Source organism: Notamacropus eugenii, chromosome 1, assembly GCF_028372415.1.
Source record: "Notamacropus eugenii isolate mMacEug1 chromosome 1, mMacEug1.pri_v2, whole genome shotgun sequence".
Lineage (NCBI taxonomy): Eukaryota > Metazoa > Chordata > Mammalia > Diprotodontia > Macropodidae > Notamacropus > Notamacropus eugenii.
In genome coordinates this window covers 348,422,782-348,439,067 of record NC_092872.1, presented here as the reverse complement: position 1 = coordinate 348,439,067, position 16,286 = coordinate 348,422,782, and the positions used below count along the sequence as shown (strand labels likewise).

Sequence of the window (16,286 nt, the reverse complement as noted above, 5' to 3'; positions counted from 1 at the left end):
GCTGCTTGCTCAGCTGTTTGGCTCTGTCACAATCACCTCTTCTTTCACTCACCCTGGGCCCTTGGCCTGTATCCCTCTGATTGACACAAGATGCTCCCTGTGGCCTCCTGCTGCCACCACCCTTAGGGACTTGGGGCTGGGTCTACTGATGTATTCTCCCCAACAGGCTGGCTGCAAGTGGTGACAGGGATGGGCTGATAGCGTGGCAACAAGCAGGCGTGGACCTATTCCAGACGGGATATGATGGGCAAACCCCACTGCAAGTTGTAAGTCCGACTTTCCCAATGGTCCTAGAGGCCTTGAACACATTTTACAGGAGATTTTAGGGCCAAGGGGATGCAAGGGAAAGAATGGTCCCAAATCCCTGATTTGATCACTGTTGTCCTGGACCCTCATAAGCACATCATGAATCTCCATAAGTCCTACAATAAAATCAACTCAGAGTCTCAGGTTTCCATTTCCTAATTAAGTTATGGTGCTTTGCTGGCATGGAGGGAGGGGGGAATATTTGTCAAGTCAACCAGTATGTATGAACTGCCTACTTTATACGAAGGCAATGTGGCATCAGGGGTACTGAAGTTGGAGTAAAAAACAGTTGGGTTCGAATTCTGTTTTTGGTACTTAGAAGCTCTGTGGCATTTATTAACTCTCGAGACTTACTGGCCAAGTTAGTTTTTGCAGGTGTTTCTGAAGTCCGACTGGTCGTCATTTCTTATGGCACAATAGTATTCCGTTACATTCATATACCACAACTTGTTCAGCCATTGCCCAATTGATGGGCATTCCCTTGATTTCTATTTCTTGGCCTCCACAAAGAGAGCTGCTATAAATATTTTTGTACATGTGAATCCTTTTCCCATTTTTATGATCTCTTTGGGATATAGCCCTAGAAGCGATATTGCTGGGCTAAAGGGTAGGCACATTTGTGTAACCCTTTGGGCATAGTTCCAAATTGCTCTCCAGAATAGTTGGATCAGTTGAGCCATGTCTTGAAGGCAGAGAGATATCCTGTAAGACTAACGTAATAGTAACAAAATGGTAGGAACTGAATGCTGCAAAACTGGAATACCCCCAAAGATGAGATAGGAAAAGACAATTTGCCTCATTTTTTGCAAAAGTAGAGGGTTGTGGCTATAGAATATTGCATGTAATGTTAGATTTGGGTGGTACTGGTTAGTTTGGTTGACATTCTTTTTAAATCTTTATTACGAGTTTGGAAACAGTAGGAAATAGAGTTGATATAAAAATAAAATATATGAATCAAGGTCCAGAGAGATGAAGTGATTTGCTCAAGGTCACACAGCACAGAAATTTCAGAGCTGGGTCTGGAAAGCAGGTTTTCTGATTCTGCATGTAGCTTTCCTTATGCTTTGTGTTCAAGGAGTTTGGAATCTCTTGGGGAAATGGAGGCTCTTGGAAGTCAGGGATAAGGAGGATGAAGGGCCAGCTCCCAGGCCCACAGGATAGCCAGTGAGTGTAGTCCACAGGTTTATTCCTGTGTATCTCTGCCTGCTCTGTGTCTCTGACCTGAAGGGACTTCCCCACTCTTCTTCAGATGTACCCCAAATTTCAAGACTTACACACTCTCATTTGTTGTTGTTCAGTCACGTCTGACTCCTTTGTTAACCCATGGACCATAGCATTCCAGTATTGTTCAAGGGGTTTTCTTGGCACAAATAGTGTAGTGGTTTGCCATTTCCTTCTCCAGTGGATTAAGGCAAACAGAGGTTAAGTGACTTGCCCAGGGTCACACAACTAGTAAGTGAGGATGGAATTGAACTCAGGTCTTCCTGACTCCAGGCTCAGAGCTCTGTCCACTGAGCCATCTAACTGCCTCTTGATGTCCTCCCTTTAGCCTCCTGTAATTACACTTATTTCTTCCATTTCTGTCCCCCTAAGTCATAGGACCATAGGCTCATAGAAAGTTTAAGACATGCAAACTTTAGAGTTCCAATTGTCCAAAACCCTCATTTTTCAGAGGAGAGACTGAGGAGACCCAGAGAAGGTGTCTTCCCAAAGTCACACAGGTAATAAGGGGCAGGGCTGGGACTTGAACCTAGGTTTCCTGAGTTCTGGCATTACTTTCCACTGTACCATATACATAACATCCTGTTACACAGTCTGCCTTACATGACTTCACAGGTGAATCTTGGCTCTCAACAAGCTGCATATGGCGAAGTCAGTGTTTTCTCTTTGTTGCTTCACTCATCCCTCCTTTTCCTAGCAGAATGAAGCTCGAGGCCTGGGACAGGTTTCACTGCTGGGGTCGGAAACACGTTGAATACCTAGAATGGTTTCCCTCCTTACCACTGCCTTAGGATTCCTGCATTCCTTTAAAGCTCAGCTTGAATACAACCTGCTATATATGCATACACACACACATACACATGTATGTATATTCTTAAATATCTGTGGGTATCCCAGAGTCTTCATGCAGTTTTAAACAATTAAAGCTTAAAATATATAGAGGGTATATTTACTTATACATCTATCACTTTCCCCCAACAGAATATGAGCTCTTAATGGTAGGGATTGTTTCATTTTTGTCTGTATCTCAGCACCGGGCGTAGTGTCTTGTATATAGTATAAATTCTTATTAATTGATTGACCACTGAGTAAATAAGAGTACCTTTGACAGTGGTGGTGATGGTAGGGAGTCCAGGTATAAATAAAATAAGCAAACATCTGGTAATCCATAAGGATCTATGTATTAGGAAGAATACCAGAGACTTCAATCCAAATTTTACCTTTTAAGATCTGTGTGACCTTGGGTAAGTCACTCAACTCTCTGGGCTTCATTTTCCTCACCTAAAAAAAGAGGGTGTTGCTTAAGATCACCCCTGAGATCCTTTCCAGTTCTAAATTGATCATTCATTTACCTATGTAAGACTCGGTACAAATTATTTCTTCCCAGTTTCCTTGTCTGTAAACTAAGGGGGTTGGAGTAGATAGTTTCTCAGCTTCCTCCCAGTTTGACAGTCTATGATCTGTATAGCTGCTGAGTAAAAGACAACTTTTTGGATACCAAAGTATTGCTGGACTTAGTTGAGTGCAACAGACTCAGGTGCTGCTCTCAAGGATCTCATAGTTTGAGGGCAGGAACAAACCTGAGCCCTGCTGTCTAAGAATTCAACCTGGGGGGGGAGAAAAGAGAAGGAAATTAGACCCTCAGGGAGCTGTCATAGGTGGGGTACAGAAGAGGAGCAACCCTGGGTCTTATCAATGTGGGTGGGGAGAAAGGCGGGGACACACAGTCTGTCTGAGGGGGTGGTGCAAACACATGAAAGGATCAGGGGATGGATCCGTCAGTGACTGAAGGCAGGGTCCTAGAGGGGAGGGGGTCCTGGCTCTGGGTAGCAGCCCACAGATAATCCATCAGGAGCTGACGGGAAGGGGACGTTGGGGGAGGAGGGGATGTTCTCTTCTTTTCTTGTGAATTGTTTGCCAGACACTGCTGCAGCAATAAGTATGCCAACTTTCCCTTCCAGGCAGAAGCAGCTGGGAACCAAGAGCTGGTGAGTCTCCTAAGAGCACATGGGATGGAGACCAGGTAAGGGGCACTTACAAAGGTATCCAGGTAGGAATGTTGGGAGAGGGAAGGGGCTCAGGAGCAAGGGGATAGAATACGACATCTCCTAAGACTCTGAGCCCTCTGCCCTAGCCTTATCCTACATCCAAGTGTTCTAAGTGGTACAGTATCCCAGAGAACAGGGATCAAGAGCATCTCATCTAAAGAGAGTTTACTTAGAAGAGATGGTTTATTAATCTTGCAGATGAGGAAACTGTAGGTCAGAGTGGTTAATAGTGAATGGCAGAGTCAGGTGGTTCACACGTCCCTATGCCATGGAGGGTGATCACCTTACTCACAAATAACACCATGAAGTAAACAATTACAAGTGGTATTATCTTTATTACAATTCAATGGATGCTTAGGGAAAAGACTCACAGGATTTGTTATGTCTTGCCTTCCCCTCAAAAAAGGGAGATCAAGAATGAAGGCTGGCTTTGGAGTTAGAAGACTTGGTTTCAAATTCTTGCTCTAGTATTTACTACTTATGTGACCTTAAGCAAATTAGTTAACTTTGCTACACTTTAGTTTCCTCAGCTGTAAAAAAAAAAATGGGTTTGGACTAGATGGTCCCAGGGTCCTTTCCTACTCTAAACCTAAGAAAATATCCAGAGTACTGGCTTAGTGCAGCGCCTGGCACATAGTCATAGTAGGTACTTGCATGCTTATTGACTGACTGACTGACCTAACTGCCAACTTTCCTATTTATACAAAATAAGTTGGACATGTATCATATCAAAGGCATCTTTGATGAAGGTATGGGAAGGGAACACAGGGAGGCTTTCACAAATGAGATTCCACAGCAAAGCTCCCTCTTTACAGTCCCAGAACTGACTAAAAAGTAGAGAGAATAAGAACTACTTTGCTTGTGGTCAACATTTGATATCATGGAAGAAGGTGCCCTTTTCAAGACTCTTCTGACAAGGTTTCCATTTCACAGAAATAAGAATTAAGGTTGAGAGAGGCTGTGATTTGTAAACAAATGAAGAGCTGGTAAATGTATTTGAAACTTGGGTCCTTACTCCATACCCAGGTCTCTCCACTACAAGTCAAGAGTTATTAATCCTTTTCTCTTGTTTGGTCCTCATAAAAATGGATCTCCAGTTGGGCAAAAATCTACTGAAGCCCTGATGTGGACAGGACCCCATGATTCTCTGAGGAAGAGGCTGAGGAGAAGAGGCACAGGTGGATAAGACTAGCAAGAAAGGAAACAAGCATTTATTAAGCACCTCTGTATACAAATCCCATCTCCTTTGAGCCTCACAACAACCTGTGAGGTAGGTGCTGTTATTAGTCCCAGTTTACAGTTGAGAAAACTGAAGTGAAGTGAATTGTCCAGGTTCATGGAGCTGGTAAGGGTCTAACTAAGCTGGTTTTGAACTTAGGGTGCCTGGATCTCAATCCACTGTACCACCCAACTGCCTCACAGGGGCATAGGGGAGGGTTAAGAAGAGACATTCACAGAGAGAGAAGTAACTATCACCAAAAAACCAGAGTGTTTGAGGAGCCACAAGAGGATGTTAGAGTATGTTGGAACAGAGGGAAATGACTAAGAGAGAAAATGTATCTTTACAGAGGGGGTACTGTGGGGTGGCTAATGTTGTGTGTACTTTTGATGTGGGATAATTTTTTTGTTCTTTTAAAAAATTTTTGTTACAAGGAGATGACTCTTGGGGATGGGGATGAGAAAGAGGGAGGATATATCTGGAAATGAAGGTGATGTATTAATCAAAATTAGGGACAGGACTTGTAATTTTATAGGTATAGGGAAATCTTTCCATTAATGCAGATTGGTGTCTTCTCTATGATTTATAGTCTCATGAGAGATGCCTAGAACACTGAGATATTAAGTGACTTGTCCAAGTGCACACAACTAGTATATGTCAGGAGCAGAACTTGAACCCAAGACTCCCTACTTATAAAGCTGGCTCTCTATCCAGTGTGTGTGTGTGTGCACATGCACATGTGTGTGTGCACACGTGCATGTCTGCGTGTCTGTGTGCATGCTGTATGCAGAGAGGAGAGACTGAAAGAGACTGGGAGGAAAGGGGACAGAAAGAAAGAGAGAGAGGAAGAAAAAGATAGAGAAGCGAGGGAGTAAGGGAACAGAGAGAGGGAGGAGGAGAGGGACAGGAAGAGGAGGAGAGATAGAGGGAAGGATGGGGAAGGAATAAGGGACAAGAGAGAGAGTATGCTAGAGCACACAGAGGAAGGTAACTTCTGGAGGTGGGGATCAGGGAAGGTTTCATGGGGTAGTACAGAGTAATGTGCTGGACCCAAGGGAGATGAGAAATTTAGATAAAGTTCTTTGCCCTCGTAGAGTCTAGAAGGAAATCTGACACACACATAATTTTAATTCTTGAATTAAAGGTACAACACAATTTCCTCTGAGTTATTAAGAGGAAAGCAGTTAATTACCAACATTTTATGATCATTAAGGATAGCCTCTTCCAGTGCCCTCCGTCTTCACTCCTTCCACCAGAGATATGTTTGAGAAGCCCGTGTCAGACTTCAATTAGTCACTTAATTAATCAACAAGCATTTTGGAGCCCCCTGATACAGGCCTGTGCCCCATCCAACCAGTCTTTGTTTCTTCTAAGCAGGTCAACTGAGAAAGAGCTGATCAATTGATAAATGCTTGTTGCTTGAGCCAGACTTTGCCTTCAGGGAACTCCCAGTCTTGCAAGACAGAGGAGAAGCTCACTCAGGGCTTGCCTCCATGAAGCTCTTGGTTTGGGAGGGAAAACTCACTTACTAAAGAACTTTGAACAGTAACATCAGATAATGGGTAATTGTTCAGGTGATAAATGAGGTGGACCGGATACTAAGTGCTCTAGGAGGTCAGCTGAAAGAGAACTGGGTTGGAGAGCCTCTCAGGGCCCCTCATAGTCCCTAGGACTACCATAAAGGGTCAATCTGCATTGGTAGCAGTTGCTCAACCTGGAGTTCTGTATAGACATAAAATCACAGATCTGATTAAAAAAAGGAGGAGGAGAAGGTAGGGAAGGCTTCCTGGAGAAGGTAGGATTTAACCTTAGATCTTTTTCTGTATCCTCTTTAGGTCTGATATACTGTGATGCTTCTGACACTTAGAAGAAAGGGAGGACAGCATTTGAGAAACTGCAGCCCTTGAGACCCTCCATTGCAGGTGCTGGCCTGCCCTCCCTCCCTTCTGCTATTAGTGGCTGAGGGAAAGAAAGAGAAAGGATGAGGGATGGGGGAAGGAGAGAAACTCCCTGCTTCCCACTTTCCCCTTTGCCTCCTCTACCATTGCCTCTAAATGCCCAGGACACCCAAATCTTTTGTGGTTTTAAGCTCCATTATCTGTTAATTATTTCATGCTTCCCTTTACTATGTTTCCTCACTGAGCCTCTCTGGCTCTTGACAGGTTATTTATACTTCCAAAATGAGATTAGGGCACTGAAATCTACTTTATATTTGTATCTTTGATTCCAGTTGGCATTTATTTTTATAGATTTTTTCTCTGTCAGAGGCAATAATATCCATATGAGGATAAAAACTCACACCTGTTAAGAACTGACTTTTTTTGCCAAGCTGATTTGAAAGAAAAAAATTCATTATTGATGTAGTTTGTTACAATACCTGTTACAGAGCTGGCTACGTGTGTCCACTGTGTTTAATTTAAGACTACTTTGGCATGTCCAAAGATTTTCAGTATATAAAACCACACACACACACACACACACACACACACACACCATTTGTATTCCCCTAAAGTTCTTGTTTTTAAGAATGACATTTGCTAATGGCAGGTATCTTAATTGTTATCATATCTTTCATGGAATATAAGAAAGCACTCATTCAGCATTACATTTTGTACCTTGAAAGCCTATTTGGATAGAGCCAGCTTATTGGAGAATACAGTGTGGTAAAATTAGTCAGAGTCACAGACTTGAAATCACAAGAACTGATTTTGAGTTCTACCTTTTACAATTTATTTGCTGTGTGACCTTGGGCAAGTTCTCTTCCTTCCCCATCTCTGGGTCTCAATTTACCCATTTCAAAAATAAGATGAATGGGTGAAATGGTCTCCAAGACTCCTTTTGGTTTTTAACATTGTTTGAAAAATTTCAAAAATTCTTTCTTCTCTGAGACTTATTTTCCTCATTCTGTAAATGAAGAGATTGGACTCAGCAGTCTCTCAAGTCCCCTACCACTTTAAATCTGTGGTCCTATGAAAACTAAACTCATCATCTTCTCTCCTTAGCCTGTCCTTTCCCATTTCTTTTGCATTCCTCTCTCCTAGTCACTCAGCTTGAAACATCAGAAACATCTTTGATTCTTCTGCCTCTCATCCTTTATATCTAACTAGTTGCTAAATTCTGTCAATTGCATCTCCACAGTGTTTCTGCCCCACTCAGAGACCTTTCTTATATTAATCCCTCACCTCTTCTCACCAAGACTATTTTAAAACAGTCTCTTAATTGGCCTCCCCAATTTCCATCATCTCCCTTCAATTCATCTTTTACACTACTGCTTGAGTAATAATCCCATTTTAAAAATTCTGAACTCAGTAAACATCAACTAAAATGATCATTTCCAAATACCCATTAGAACAGAGAGGTTGTACATGAATGTGAATCTCTATAATGTATAGCTTGATTGTTTTTTAAAAAAAAATTTAATAAATTTAATATTACTTTTGAAGTTGTTTGTGATTCCTTCTTTTTCTTTTGTTTTTCAGAAATGTTTCAAAGACCCCCTTTTTTCTTTCTCCCTCTTTTTTGGCACAACATTATCCCTTCTTATTCCCTCCCCTCCTGTGTTGTAAAAGCAGAAAAAACCAAACTTATGAACATGCATAGTCAAGCAAAATAGTTCCTCACAGGTCACAGCCAAAAAAATAATGTCTTTGTACAATCTGATTCCCATCACTTTTCTCTCAAGAGGTGGTAATTATTATGTTTCATACTGAGTCCATTAGAATTGTGGGTGGTCATTGTTTTGATCAGAATTCCTTTCTTTCAAAGGTGTTTGTCATGACAATATTGTTTGTTATTATATAAATCATTTTCCTGGTTCTGCTCACCTCACTCTGCCTCAGTTCATGTAAGTCTTCCAGGTTTCTCTGAATTATTCCCTTCATCTTTTCTTCTAACCCAATAGTATTTCATCATACTCATATATCAACACTTGTTCAGCCATTCCACCATTGATGGACACCCTTTCAGTTTCCAATTCTTTGTCACCACAAAAAGAGATGCCATAAATATTTTTGTACAGACAAATCCTTTTCCTCTTGCTCTCATTGGGATATAGACCTAGTAGTGGTATCACTGGGTCACAGGGTATGCACATTTTAGTAGCTTTTTGAGAATAGTTCCAAACTACTTTCCAAAATAAATGGGTGGACCAGATTACAGCTTCACCATTGCCTGTATATTCTACCAATGAATTGCTGTGACATTGTTGGTCCTTTCCTTAAAACAACAACAAACCTTCAGTGACTCTCAATGTCTACTGAAAATAGCACATCAATGCATCTCCCTGGTATTCCAATCCCTCCATGATTTGGCTTCAACCTAAGTCATCAGTTGTTTTTTTTTTAAACCATCCCTCACCAGAAGTTCCCTATACCAGTGTAATCATGGGTCCAGTACCCCTCCCCCGAAATAAAGTGTTCAGTGCTGTGGATAACTAAATTATCCCTGCTCTCAAAGGATCTTATATTCTAATGGAAATGTTGCAATCTCCATTGGTGTGGACCACCACCAATCCAGTTCTCTGGCATACTTGTGGCATGTTTCTCTCCCTAAGAAAGGGAGGAATTTTAAGGACATCCTGTCCTTGCCACTGTTAGTCTTTCCTTCTACTATACCTGAGTCATGTTAATTTCATGTAAGAAGGGGATCTTCTGGGATGAGAAGGCAGGCATCCTTCTATTGAGCACTGAGGGAAGGGAACATAGGAATTTCCTAACAGATAAGTCATGATGTCTGTTGCCTTCTACAGTGTCATCAAGGTCATTGCCTTGACAAGAATGAGTTAACTCTCTCTATACTTTGTTATGTTTAAGAAGACTGAAGGATGAGGAAATTATCACATTTGGGAAAAAATATTTTGTTTTTTGTTTGCTTTTACATTATTTTTATATGTGAACATTTCACCCTAAATAGAGGGGAAAAGACATGGAGGGAAATATACAGTTAGTATTTTATAACTGTGAAAGAATTTCTGCAGCAATTTTCTTTAATAAAGACTTCGTTTCTCAACTATATAGAGAACTGAGTTGAATTTATAAGACAAGTTTTTCCCCAATTGATAACTCTTTCTGATGTTTACATTTTCTTCTATCTTTTCATTCTTCAGATTCTGTTTGACTGATTCTTGATGTCTCATATAGTAATTAGCTTCTACTTGCCCAATTCTAATTTTTATCAAATTGTTTTCTTCAGTTAACTTTTGCATCTCCTTTTCCATCTGTTCCTTTTAAGGAGTTATTTTCTCCAGTTAGTTTTTGTACTTCCTTTTTCGTTTGTCCAACTTTTCTTTTAAATTCTTACATGATTTCTTTTTTCATATTTTTAAAATCATTGACCAGTTTTTCTTCTACTTCCCTAATTTGGCCTTTAGAATCCTTCTTGAGCTCTTCCAAAAATGCTCTTTGGGCTTGAGACCAATTCGTATTCCCTTCTGAAGTTTCAGATGGGAGTACAGTCTCAATGCTGCCCTCCTTGGTATTTGTGTTTTGGTCCTTGTTTCCATGGAAAGATTCTACGGTCTTGTCTTTTCTGCTTTTCTTCTTGCTCATGAAGATCACCCTTTTCCTGAATTTTGAAGTGGATCTCTGCTTCTGGGGCACAGGGAGCTCTGTCCCATAGTTCTTTTACTTAGAACTTGAGGTTTTGTGTACTGTGGCCTCTGGCTCTTTTAGCTAGAAGCTAAAATGCTGCAGCTTACCTGGTGTTGAGCTGGCTGATGTGTCAAAGCAGAAGCCAAGTGAAATCTTTCTGAGTTTCCCCAGAGTTACCCTGGATCTAGCTGTGTTAAGTGTGGGGGAGGGGTGGTCTGGCCACAGGAGATGTCCTCTCCTGAGCACAGGCAGGCTTAGTGGTTGGTGAACCCTGTTTACACTAGTGTCTTCCCAATTCCCCTGGGGTGCTGAGGAATGCCTGGGGTCCTGGTGTTGACAATTGTGGGCTCTGCCCCTCTGGGGCTCAGGATCTCCTCCTGGTTCTCTGAGATGGGGTTGCCTAGGACAGCTCTGGTCCTGCACTGCTCCCCTCTAGCCACAGCAAGAGGGACCCCCCTTTACAATTTTCCTAGCCTCGTGGGCTAAGAGACTGTTTACTCCATCGGCTAATCCCACTGTTCCAGGATTTTTCCTGGGAAAATATTCTCTGAGAATTTCAAGGTCAGCAAGGGGAGGGGTAGAGCATTTACTGATCACTCTGCCATCTTGGCTCCCGGAAGTTCAAGTAGGTGACTTACTGACATTTAATCTGCAGGCTGATATTCTCAGGAGTGACTGCTATAGTTACCTGGGGTTCTGTGGTTCTCTCTCACTCAGTTTCACTGGACTCGCATCCTGGGCTGATAAATTTGAGATTCCACAGTGCAGCAGCTGCTTCTGACTGCCTGGGGCTTCCTGCTCAGTTTTGCTGTGGTGGGGACTGCACTGGTACAGCCTGTGCACTGTGCTCTCCTCCAGCCCCATGCAATAGGTCCTTCCTGTCGACATTGTAGCCTGTCCTGGGTTGGAAATCGGTCACAGTCTGTCTCCCGCTGAATTCTGCCACTTCAAATTTTGTTCAGACTCTCTTTTTAGAGGTATCTGGAGTTTGTCCTAGAGCTTAGGTGAGTGGTTGCTCTCACAGTGCCATCTGGGCTCCCCTCAATTGATAAATGGTCAAAGGATATGAATAATCAGTTTTCAGATGATGAAATCAAAACTGTCTATAATCAAATCACTACTGATTAAGGAAATGCAAATTAAAACAACTTTGAGGTACCACCTCACACCCATCAGATTGGCTAATGTGACAGAAAAGGAAAACGAAAAATGCTGGAGGGGATGTGGAAAACTGTGACACTAAAGCACTACGGGTGGAATTATGAACCATTCTGGAGAGCAACTTGGAACAATTCCCAAAGAGTTATAAAATTCTGCATGCTTTTTTTCCTTAGCAAGACCACTACTAGGTCTATATCCCAAAGAGATTAAAAAACAAAGAGAAGAACCTATATGTACAAAAATATTTAGGGCAGCTCTTTTATTGGTGTGAAGAACTGGAAATTGAGAGGATGTCCATTAATTGAAGAACGGCTGAACAAACTGTGGCATATGATTGTGATGGAATACTATTGTACTCTAGGAAATAATGAGCAGCATGCTCTCAGAAAATCTGGAAAGACTTACATCAACTGTTGCAGAGTAAAGTGAGAACATACACAGTAACAGCAATGTTGCAGCTATGAATGACAGCTATTTTCAGCAAGAGAGTTTCAAAGGTCTTATGATGAAAAATGCCATCCACTTCCAGAGAAAGGAGATGGAATGTGAATGCAGAGTAAAGCATACTTTAAAAAAATTTCTTTACTTTTCTTTTTTTTCTTTTGGTCTGTGTCTTCTTTCACAACATGACTAATAGGGAAATATGTTTTGCATGACTGCACACGTATGACCTACGTCAAATTGCTTGTTGTCCCAGAGAGGAGGGAAGGGAGGGAGAAAGGGAGAGAATTTGGAATTCAAAATTTCAAACAACAAGTGAGAAAAATTATTTTTACATATAATTGGAAAAAATAAAATAATTAAAAATTTTAAAATCCCCATGATTGAGTTTTTTTTAGCAAAGTTTACAATTTGTACACTTCATAGATAATCCAGAAATTAACAGTTTTCCATAGGGATTTATTCCTGATGGGTCTGAGGAGTCTGCCGATGTCAACAGCCATCTTTGTCTGCCTGAACCCTGGGCACAGGCTTATCTCCACACATGCTCCAGTGGAATGGCCCTGATTCCTGCAGCAAAACTAAAAAGCAACAATGTCTACTAGTTTGGCTTTGCAAAAGAGCATTCACAAATACTGTTATCTCCACTTATCAATGAGGAAATTCTTAGATTCCCAACACATAGAATTCCAGGGATGGAAAGGTCTTTAGAATCATAGAAAATTGAATGTCAGAGCTGAAGAGGTCTTAGAACCTCAGAGCATACAATGTTAGAACTTGCATGTACTTTAGAATATCAGAGATAGAGGGGACCTTAGAATCTTAGTACATGGAATATCAGCACTGGGAGGGTCCTCAGAGATAAAGGGTCAGAGCTGAGACTTAGACCTACGTCTCCCAGCTTCTAGTCCAGTCTCGTTGTAACATCCCAGAATCTCAGAGAGAGGCTATGTAGTCCTACCAATATTAGAGTAGGAATAAACCTCTAAAACACCTGAAAAATGGTCTTCAGGAAGACCATACTGACATCTTGTGTTCTGTGGATTGGAGGGGGAAAGATTGGAGGCAGGGAAACCAGTTAGGAGGTTTTTACAATGGTCTTGGGTGAGATAATGAGTCTGGTGACCATGAGGACAGGTAGGAGGGGAAGGAAATAAACATTTATACAGCATGTACTAAGTGCTAGGAACTGTGTTAAGCACTAGGGATACAAATATGAAAAAGCACTGGTCCTGTCCCCATAGATCTTAAAGTCTAATGGTGAAAGACAATGCAGAAAGGAAGCTGAAAAGTGGGAAGGGCATTGGCGCGAGGAGGAGGAGAAGGTACCTGGCACAGAGACATGATGAGTCCAGAAGAGTACATAAAGAGATGGCTGTCCTGGACTCCCTTCTTAAATGGGGGAGGGGAGCAGGAAACATGCATCATTTATATAGCTACCTACTATGTGCTAGGCCCCATGGTAAGCACTTTTTACAAATATCTCATCTGATCCTTTTACACCAATCCTGCAAGGTAGATGCTATTATGACCACTATTTTACAGTTGAGGAAACGGAGGTAGAGGTCAATGGATTAGCTCAGGGTCACACAGCTGGTAAATATCTGAAGCTGGATGTGAATTCAGGTCTTCATGACTCCAGGAGTAGCACTCTATCCACTGCACCACCAGCTGCCTCTGATGCAAGAGGCGTAGATGTGAGAGATATTGGAGAGATCACATTCAGCCTGCAATTCAGCAAGCATTTTTGGTGTTTCCTAAGTGCTTTTAGAGCTATGGCATCAAACTCAAATAGAAATGAAGGTTACTAATCCATACATAAGTATCTCCACAAGCTGCCTATTGAATAAGCAAACCACATATTAACATTTTCTATGTCTTATTGTAAGTTTGTATTTCTTAGTTACATTTTCTTGGGAGTCTTGTGGGCTGCATCCTCACTGGAACTGTGACACCTCTGTTCTAGAGGATAGGCATAGTGAATAAAGAGTCAGACTCAGAATCAAGACGACCTGGATTCATGTCCTGTCATTGGTACACATTGACTTGTGATCTTGGGCAAGTCACTTAACCTCTTAGTGCTCCAGGCTGTAAGTTGTAGAGAAGGTGCCAACCTTTATTGATAGAGGAAGTTTACTCACCTGGGAGTTCTCTCCATCAATGAAATCATGGGTGCAATTTTTGTCATTTTCTATGTGCTAGGCCCTAGGGAAACAGATATAAAAACAAAAGCAAAAAGAGAATGCCTCCCTTCAAGGAACTTACATTCTTCTGCAGAGGACTTGGACACAAAGTCAAGTGTCATAAGAGTGGACAAGAGACGTTTCTGGAGCTTTATTCAACAATCAACAAATACTTATGCCAAGCACCTACTATGTGCTGAACCCCATTGGAGTCCTCATAAGGGCTCCAGATTGGGGTAGTGTAGAGCTGCAGATGGAGTGGCTAGGTGGCACAGTACATAGAGTGCCAATCTTGAAGTTAAGAAAACTCATTTTTTTGTTGTTCTGTGACAGCAGTCCTAAGTTAAAATTAAGTGTACCTAATTAAGTACATGCTCCATGCAGTCTAAATGAACATCCCATTGCTTATAATTAGAATAAATATTTCTTAACACAAGAAATTTCTTTTGCTTATATTTGCTGGGCATATGGATTTTAAATTAAATTCTGGCCTATTGTCTCCCTGACTTATGCCTCCTTTTCACTCCCACCATTTCACTCCCTGTCAGCTCTTCAACACCAATTCTGTAGTAGAAGGAGAATTTGAATCTACACATGGGGGAAGTTCAAAGGAATACAGTTAAAATGGAGTCATAATTAGGTGGGAAGGAGGGGGGGCGCGAAAAACTCTGCTTTCCTTTTACGAATTGTCCAAAGAAAACTGGGAGTTCACATAAGGGGGAATAAACCTTTTTGCCTTGTGACCTTTAAATACTTTTTGGTTTTTACCCAGATCTCAGGCTTTTAGAATGAATTTAATGGAGTATAAGAATTTCTTTATAATGAATTGATCATTTATTTATAATCTGTTGGTAGTGTTGACATTAAAGGTGGGTAATACCATTATATTGTTGTTGGAAATAAGGAATATTTAAATATATCATTGCTATTATTAACTTGCTGAATTCTTTGAGTTAGATTTCAGTCATCTGAACTAAGGTTTCCTGTGTAAGCTTTTATATTTTAAATAAAAACAAATGCTAAAGAAAAAAAAAAATTCATGAGTTCGAATCTGACCTCAGATGCTTACTAGCTGTGTAGCCCCGGACAAGTCACTTCACTCTGCTTACCTCAGTTGCTTCCTCTGTAAAAACAGCTAGAGAAGGAAATGGCAAACCAGTCCAGTATCCTTGCCAAGAAAATCCCAAATGGGGTCACAAAGAATCATACTCAGTTGAAAACAAGTGAACAACAACAAAACAGCTGGGGAGACTAGAGGTGGGCCAGACTGGCAGGAGCTATGTTTTTCAGACTAGGTGAGTGTGTGCAATCCCTGGCTGCCCAGCTTTTCCTGCCCTGTCACCTATATTTCTTTTACGCCCTGTTTTGGAGGTGTTGATTGGCAGAGGGAACAAATCATAGTGTGCAAAGTAGCCACTTAGCATTCTAGATTCTTTCCCCAGATACCATTCTGAGCCTTGCACAATGAAGAATCCAGAGTACAAGGCATCCCTGGCAACCTTCTGTCTTTTCCTGTTGAAAGCCTGGCTTCTGACCCTTTCCTTTAGAGCTGCAGGAAAGAACATCAACGTGGGATCGGGACCCAAGAGGCGGAAAGGTGCTTGGGGCTGAGGATTTCATAAGATTCATGGCAGAACAGAGCAGTGGAAGGAGCCAAGTGGGAGTTAAGACCTGGGTTTGGGTCCCATGTCTTCTGCTGGCTCATCATGTGATGAGTCACTTTACTTTGGCCTCACTTTCCCTATCTACAAAATGGGAGTGTTGTATTACATGCTCTTTAAGGTCTCTGTCAGCTCTGAAATTTTTATCTTCTATGATTTAAGATTTCTTCCAGCTTTGGTGTTTTCTATTCAAGTTTATTTGATTTAAGGGTCTTTCCCCTGCACCAAGACTAAGAAATTCCTAATCCTGTTGAACTAGTTCCTAGGACCATAGATCCCACCTGAAGATTCCCAAGCCTTCCTGGATGTGGTTAGGCAGTGCAATCTATAGAATGTTGAACCTGGAGTCAGGAAGACCTTAGATTAAATATGACCTCTTACTAGCAGTAAGTGTGACCCTGGACATAGGCCTCAGTTGCCTCAACTGTAAAATGGGGATCATAGGATCAACCACCACA

At 41.5% G+C, this 16,286-nt stretch overlaps 1 protein-coding gene across 3 annotated transcripts in view; it reads left to right on the top strand.

The window, feature by feature from the left end:
• Window positions 1-8,236, top strand: part of ASPG (asparaginase) — a 121,085-nt gene extending 112,849 nt beyond the window's left edge. For 2 of the 3 annotated variants that reach the window (XM_072630070.1, XM_072630072.1), the window contains 3 exons: window positions 167-266; window positions 3,489-3,550; window positions 6,630-8,236. In XM_072630070.1, coding sequence (XP_072486171.1) covers window positions 167-266; window positions 3,489-3,550; window positions 6,630-6,645 — 178 coding nt within the window. In that variant the 3' untranslated portion in view covers window positions 6,646-8,236. The remainder of the gene's footprint in view (window positions 1-166; window positions 267-3,488; window positions 3,551-6,629) is intronic. The other variant, XM_072630071.1, reaches the window with a different exon arrangement.
• The last annotated feature ends 8,050 nt before the right edge of the window (window positions 8,237-16,286 follow it).